At 34.6% G+C, this 7494-nt stretch overlaps 1 protein-coding gene across 1 annotated transcript; it reads right to left on the reverse strand.

The window, feature by feature from the left end:
• Positions 1 to 6323: 6323 nt before the first annotated feature.
• LOC148788100 (putative disease resistance protein At1g59620) lies at positions 6324 to 6887 on the reverse strand. Its single transcript, XM_088880351.1, has one exon. The coding sequence runs from the start codon at positions 6885 to 6887 to the stop codon at positions 6324 to 6326; it is 564 nt and encodes a 187-aa protein (XP_088736477.1).
• Between the last annotated feature and the right edge of the window lie 607 nt (positions 6888 to 7494).

The following is a 7494-nucleotide window of genomic DNA, read 5'->3' on the forward strand; positions in this document are numbered from 1 at the left end:
TCCAAATAAGGCGGGTCTTACTCTATTGAGGATAGTGTTGCTACATTTATAGAATTATCCAAGTGTCAACATGCATATATGGATGGTGAGAAAATTAAGTGTCCTTGTCGTAAGTGCAAAAATGATGTTTTCAAAACCACGGACGAGGTAAATTTTGACTTATTTATGAAAGGTTTTATGCCGAAGTATTATAATTAGACTTCTCATGGCAAGTAGAGTGTGTAGGAGTATTTTGAAGCCATCACCGTGGCCCCATTTCAAGAGGAGCAAACTCCCATTTCTAATGTTATGGAGGGTACTAGTACGGCTAGTGGTGATGCGGTGCAGATGGATTCTCGGCACAGAGGATGGTTTTTTATTCCGCGAGGCTGGCTGTCTGGTCTTCTAAGTAAAACCATATGTTGTGCCTGATAATCGTCCGAGGTCATGTCCTACTAATATAGGGCCTAGTTCATATTATGGTAGAGGGCCCTAATTATGTGTCTGGGCTAGCAGATCAATCTCACGATATAGTGCATGCATTCAAGCAGCCATTGTGAAACGGTTGCACCCAATCTCAATTGAAGGTTGTTGCTGAGTTGGTGAGTATCAAGGTCGCCGACCATTTTCTCAGCATATGTATGACCAAATATCTTAGTGGGTTGATCATATAATGCCCCGCAACCACACCCTGGCCCATGATTACTATAGTACAAAGAAATTAATAAGAAACTTGGGTTTACTGATTTAGAAGATTAATGAGTGTAAAAATGGTTGCATGTACAGGAAAGACGACATTGATCTGCACTACTGCAAGTTTTGTGGAGAAGCTAGGTAAGCGAAATCCTAATCGTAAAAAGACACTGTATGCCATTCTTAGGTACCTATCAATTACCCCTCGCCTGGAAAAGTTGAATGCTTCAGAAGCGACTGCCGAGCGAATAACGTGGCATGCCAAGAATCAAACGGAAGAGGGATCCATGTGCCATTCGTCTGATCCAGATGCATGGAGGCATTTTGATCGGAAACATCCTCATTTTGCAGTAGATCCCCGTAATGTTAGATTGGATTTCTGCACGGATGGGCTAGCACCGCACGGGCAGTACGGTGGTACGTACTTATGTTGGCCCGTTATACTTATACCGTACAGTCTCCCATTGGGAATGTGCATGAGTGCTGAGTATATGTTCGTGATGATGGTGATCCCCGGTTCTTCCAATCCAAAACGTCTCATTAATGTTTACCTGAAGTCGTTGATCGAGGAGTTGCAGAATCTGTAGTATGCAGTTGTACTAAGGTGTGACACTAAGAAATGGGATAAACCCAATGCAGGCCTGTTGATGTGGACTTTGAACGACGTACCGGCTTATGGAATGGCGTCTGGATGGAGTTCCACTGGTATTATGTGGTGTGCAGTTTGTATGGAAGACACACATTCATTCTACCTGCAGAACGGTACAAAGGTGTGCTGCTTTGACTGCCACAGACAGTTCCTGCCCCTAGACCTTCCGTTCCGTAGGAATAAGAAAGCATTCACAAGGAATCGAGTAGAAAGGAATGTTGCACAATTAAGATTGATGGGAGAAGATCCGCAAATGGGTTGAAGAGTTTAGTCCTGCGGTTGAAGTTTCGCTGTCACTCCCGGACGGGAACAGTAGCAAGCATAAGTGGACAAAGAAAACTATCTTCTGGGAGCTCGAGTACTGGTCGGTACATCTAATACGACATAATCCTGATGTCATGCACATTGAGAAGAACGTGTGTGACAATATATTCAATACCGTTATGGATATAAAAGAAACAACGAAGGATACTCTGAATACATGGAAGGACCTGAAGATTATATATGATTGACCGGAGCTTGAGTTGGATGAAAGGAGGCTGAACGTGACGCCCAAAGCTGTATATAACCTGACTCTCGATGGACCGACATTGCATTTCAAGAGATTGAGACAATACCTACTCCATAAGTTGTGACGGACAATTAGTCGTTCCCCTTTCTATTGCTAATCAACAAGGAGCAGGTACATATTGATCGAGGAACAATAAACTGATGACGAGTTTAACGAGGATAGCTTTGATGAGGATTACGAGAAGACAATAATTATGATTGACATTTACCATTTTCTGTATCAAGTGTCTCTGTATTTTGCCAATAGAAATTAGTAAAAATTAAACAATTATCGATAATAATTTAGAAAAATAGTTTTCCAGCTAATTTAGAAGTATAACTTGCAAACTATTTTGTTCATCGAATGTAGTATTTTGTCGATTTTATACTATCCAACGGCTTGATAAAAATTTTATCAGTCTGATTAGACGATGCAATAGAACAGTATAAGATGTCACTTACATCTACATAAGAGTAACAATCTTATATATACAAATATACTTGATCTTCTCAACATGTATCAATTTAATTTATAGCATTATATGTTTTCAATGACCTTAATTCATTCTGCAATTATAGAATGTCTGTGTAATTTTTGAAAATTAATTGTATAGTTGTGTAATTGATGCAAGTATTGTTAAATTTAGTGCAATTTACTCATGTCACATTCCATAATTTTTGCAATTCTTATGTGTATAATATCATATTGCTTTTTTTTTGTGAAATTTATTGTATACATGTGCAATTTATTTTATAAATATGCTACTATTTACATCTTAATGTAAGTAACCAAAAAAATTAGACAAATATATAATCTCAATAGTAACATTATTTAAATAATAAAAAGTATTGGACCAATATTTTCAAACAATATAATTTTTACATCATAATCTAAACAATCACAAAAATTAGACCAATAGTTAATCCCAATAACAGTATTATTTAAATAATAATGTAAATAACAAAAAAATAAGTTCAATATTTCCAATAATAAAAATTTTAAGAAGTAATGTAAACAATAAAAAAAATTACACCAATATTCCTAATAATAATGTTTTTACATAATAATGTCAATAGTAAAAATATTAGACCAATTTTTTCAATTATAACATTTACATAATAATATCAATAATCACAAAGTTAGACCAATAATCCCTATAATAATATTATTAACAAAGTAATATCAACAATAACAATATCAAGGTAATATTTCAAATTAAAATACAATTACATAATCATTAGAAATAGAAAACAAATTGAGGACAATATTTTCAATAATTAATAATTATTTAAAAATGTATAGTTCTTTGGTAACTGCGTACAAACAAATCACGCATGCCTTTCTTGTTAGCCCATTCATTGAATTTTGCCCGTAGAACTTGTTATGTTTATCCATCTTCATCTGTCAACAAAATATAATGTTAATAGATTAAAATGTATAAATGTAACGAGTACTACAATAATAAGTTCATGTGATAGGGTAAACAAGCTTAAATCAATACTTGGCCCGTTTGTATATATGCAGAAGAGAATTATACATTTTAAATAATTAATGAGTACAATAATCATAACTTCATGATAATGTTTTCGATGTGTAAGAATTAGAATATGCTTTTTTATTTAAATATTAATGTCAATAACCGTAAAATTTAGACTAGTACTTCTGAATAATTTGTTTAGATCTTGTTTAGTGGTATGCCTCCTATACCACATGGTCGTGGTCGTCCCCCGCCACTTCTACCATTTTCGTGGGATGCTTTCCAATTTGGGAAGCAGTTCTTCAACCACCCACACCACCTGACACGACTGCACCGTACCCCGCATCGCAGACTCCAGATGAGGTTGAAGCATCTGGAGCTGGACCGGCAGCGGAAGAGAGTATATAGCAGTTTGTCACCCCGGCGGTTGCTCCACCACTACCATCAGTGCGCCCAATACATCAGCCTCGATGACGCGAGGTAAATTTGTTTAACAATTTTTTTTAGTATTATTTTATATTAAAAATGTCTAATATAGCATGTAATTTTAAATCTGACCGCCACTTTCACGAGTGCATCAATGCAGTCGTGACGGGGACATTTTCCCCACCTGTCGCCATATCTGATGAAGGTGCCGCCAGAGTACCAGCATTTCTGGTTTGACAGCGCAAAGGTAATCAATTTTAAATTAATTTTGTTTTATCTAATAATCTAATTATTTAATGAATTTTACTAATGTGTTATTTAATTTTATTATTGTAGATGACCTACTGGTGGGACTGTGACGATGAGTTAATGTTCTTGGTTTTCAACATGTTGGCCGATAAGTGAATCTGGAAGATATTTTCTATCACCCTGTCCAGCCTCGTCAGGCCACTCTGGCTGGCCAACAAGATTTGGCTCCAGCTCCAGACGTACTGGGCCAACGTGGATTTCCAGCAGGAGTCCTCAAAGAATAAGTCAACCGGGCGGCGAACTCTACGGTCTCCTCAATTGTGTATCAGGGGGAGGGGATCGTCCTCTATCGGCATGAACAAGAGGAAGTTGGTAAGTAAATAATATTTAAATGCTTTACCATTATTTTATAAACAAGATGCTAAATGTTTATTCTTCTACATGAGGCAAAGGTCGGTCGCCCCCCAAGATAGATAGAATTATTGGAGATGTGCTACAAGAAAAAAGTAGACGGTGGCTGGAGTGGGCTGAGGGCGTTGGAGGTGGCAGTAATAGATACATTATTAATATTATTTTCTTAAAAAAATTAATTCTTGCTTAAAAGTGTTTATAATTTTGTTTGTTTTGCAGGAGACGTTCCAAAAGCTACTAGAGGATAGGCAGCCTTAGAGTGGTGGATATTCCAGAAGCTGCTTTATTTTTTGCAATATCCAACCCTCTAGTCTTTGTTATTCTTTTAGCTTTTTTAAGTGTCTATTATACATATGTATGTAGATATATAGGAATTAATGGATTCAAATGTGTCAATTGATTTTTCTTTAAAAAAATATTTGAAAGTGATTTGTTCTGTGGTGGCAAAGAACCAAATAAATTGGTGCAAAAAATTCCTACACACATTAGTTGATGTGTATAACTTTAATATAATTGCAATTCAATTTCAAACATAAATTACTAGACTGCAGTTCATCAATGAAATCCAGTCCTCAAAGTGTAATAAATGACATTAGTCTATACCTATCTTTATGTACCAAACCATTAATTACATCTTTCAGATTAAAACACACCTACCACATATATTTCGCTCTAATATCCAGCCTTTGAAACCGAATTCCAAACCGGTAGTTAAAATTATTGCCAAATTTTATAAACACAAAATGATTGAACTTGCAAGAAAGGTATACATGATTAATTTTTCAATTTTGAGTATCAATTTTAACTTCATCACTACTTTATGTTTATCAATTTTAGTCAGAAACTGTAGTTGTATACAAAGAAGTAAAGACAAATGGTTGATTACAATACAACAATATGTACAGATTGATGAAATCTTTAATTAATTTTCATAAATGTTGTCTCATTTTTTTTTTTTGCTTTTTCTGGACCAATTAATATAGAAAATAATTCATTGTATTGTATTCATAGATAGAATCAATATATACATTTCTTTCTAAAAATGCTTTTTGTCTTATTATTACAATAATTTATGTAACGACAAACCAACAAAGAAGAAATTAATAGGAAAATATTATGACAAAAAGACAGGATGTAACTTCCAAGGCTTCTGCTACGCCCTCTCGAGATTTGTTTTTTGAAACACTCGCACATACACACACAACATTTACTCACACTCTCTCAGTCAACCACTCACACTTCAGATTTTCTCACGCCTTTTCTCCCTCAACACACTCACTGCAGAACACTGTTCAAGTCCATAAAGTACTACACTCAGAGAGCCCTAGGGACGTTACATCTGATTCCTTCGTTAGCCAAGAAATGGCGAAAAACTCTATAAATGTAAGATGAATTCTATCCAGGCAACTGCATTATTCCTTTTCTCAAACATTTGATTCTTTCTTTTTCCTTCTTTAATTCTTCTTTTTGAATCAATTTGTTAATTCGTCATCGTTATAATTTGCCAACAAAATACTTCAAGAACATACACTAAAGATTTTGGCCGGATTATTTCATCCGACCCAAATTCAAATTCATCTTGTAAAATTTCGGTGATGTGCTATCGTCAGATCCCATCTCTTGTGCTCTTCATGCAAGATTAATGGAGCCTTAGGTACAGATTTAATTATTTCTCCTTTTGTTTCTCCAATTTGTTTTTAATTAATTTCTTTTCTTGTCAAAGTTTAAAAAAGTAAATATTTAATTTTTGAATATATTAAGAATTTCTTTTCCATAATTAGGGTTCAACAAGAAATTCAACATTATCTTCACAATCAATAAAATAAAATAAGAAATTTTACAAACTAACCTTGTGAATAGTTGTTTGGGAGTTCTATCTTTTGAAGGAGCTACCATCCTTCATCTTCATCCAAACACTTCATATTGTGGACGTATCCTGTGGAAACAATGTTTTGATTTCTGGTTGTGAGCAAAACTTTGCTATCTGCCTCTCCAATAGGAAAAGCGTGCCTTAAGCAATTCCAGTGATCAACTTCCCAAACGTCATCCAAAACTAGGAGACATTTTCTGTCTCTTTGTCCTTGGTACAACTTTCTGATCAATGTATCTTCATCTTGCTCCTCACTTTCATTGGGAACAAGTTGTTTTAATAGTCGTTGGAAAATAGTGTTGGGTTGAAATTGTTGGCTTACACAAACCCAAGCACGATATTTGAAGCACCGCTGCACGGCCTCCCCATTGTAAATTTTAGTAGCAAGAGTGGTCTTCCCCAAGCCTCCCATGCCACATATGGAAATCACTCCATTTGATTTGTCATCAGTTGTCGGAACTGATTCTAATTGTTTAAAATGCTCCTTCATTCCTACAAAATACTTTTCAACCTCATGCCCATACGTTCTTCTTGACCAATCGTTATCATCTACCAATCTTAATGAGTTGTCTCCTACACTCATGGACTCCGACTATTTGGTGAGGTCGGACATACGAGACTTGATATCTTTAACGTCTTCTCCAATTTGGTGCATTCTCAACCACTCGCTCAATATACAAGTGAGTCGAAAACACTAATTTTGATACCTTATATTTAGCACAAAACGGGGGATGAAGAGAAAGTGCAATAGCAGTGGTGATGGCTCAAACCAAACCTGATTGTGCCTATTTTCTTTTCTTTCTTTTTAAATGAAGATGAGATACTTTTTTCAACAAATTTAAATAATTTATGATTTTATTTTAAATAAATAAATTATAAATTAAACCAAACAAATAATCAAAACTACAAAAAAAAAAGTAGCTAAGACCGCATAAAGAACTTAATAACAATTGAACCAACTAGCTACAAATAATAAACTTAAATAATGGCAAGCCCAAAAAAAATTTAAAATACATTTTAGAAAAAATAACAATGAGTTTTAGTGAATTGTTGTACTAATATAGAAGTATAAGAATAAAGGTAAAAATTTTTAGAGTTTCCAAAGTATATAAAGTATAGAATAGTTAAGCTACAAGAATAAAATAAAACTTCTATGTCATATATTATTAAAAAAAAAAGAAGTGGCTCGA

This window comes from Sesamum indicum, linkage group LG5, assembly GCF_026168435.1.
Source record: "Sesamum indicum cultivar Baizhima isolate 11 linkage group LG5, ASM2616843v1, whole genome shotgun sequence".
Classification (NCBI taxonomy): domain Eukaryota; kingdom Viridiplantae; phylum Streptophyta; class Magnoliopsida; order Lamiales; family Pedaliaceae; genus Sesamum; species Sesamum indicum.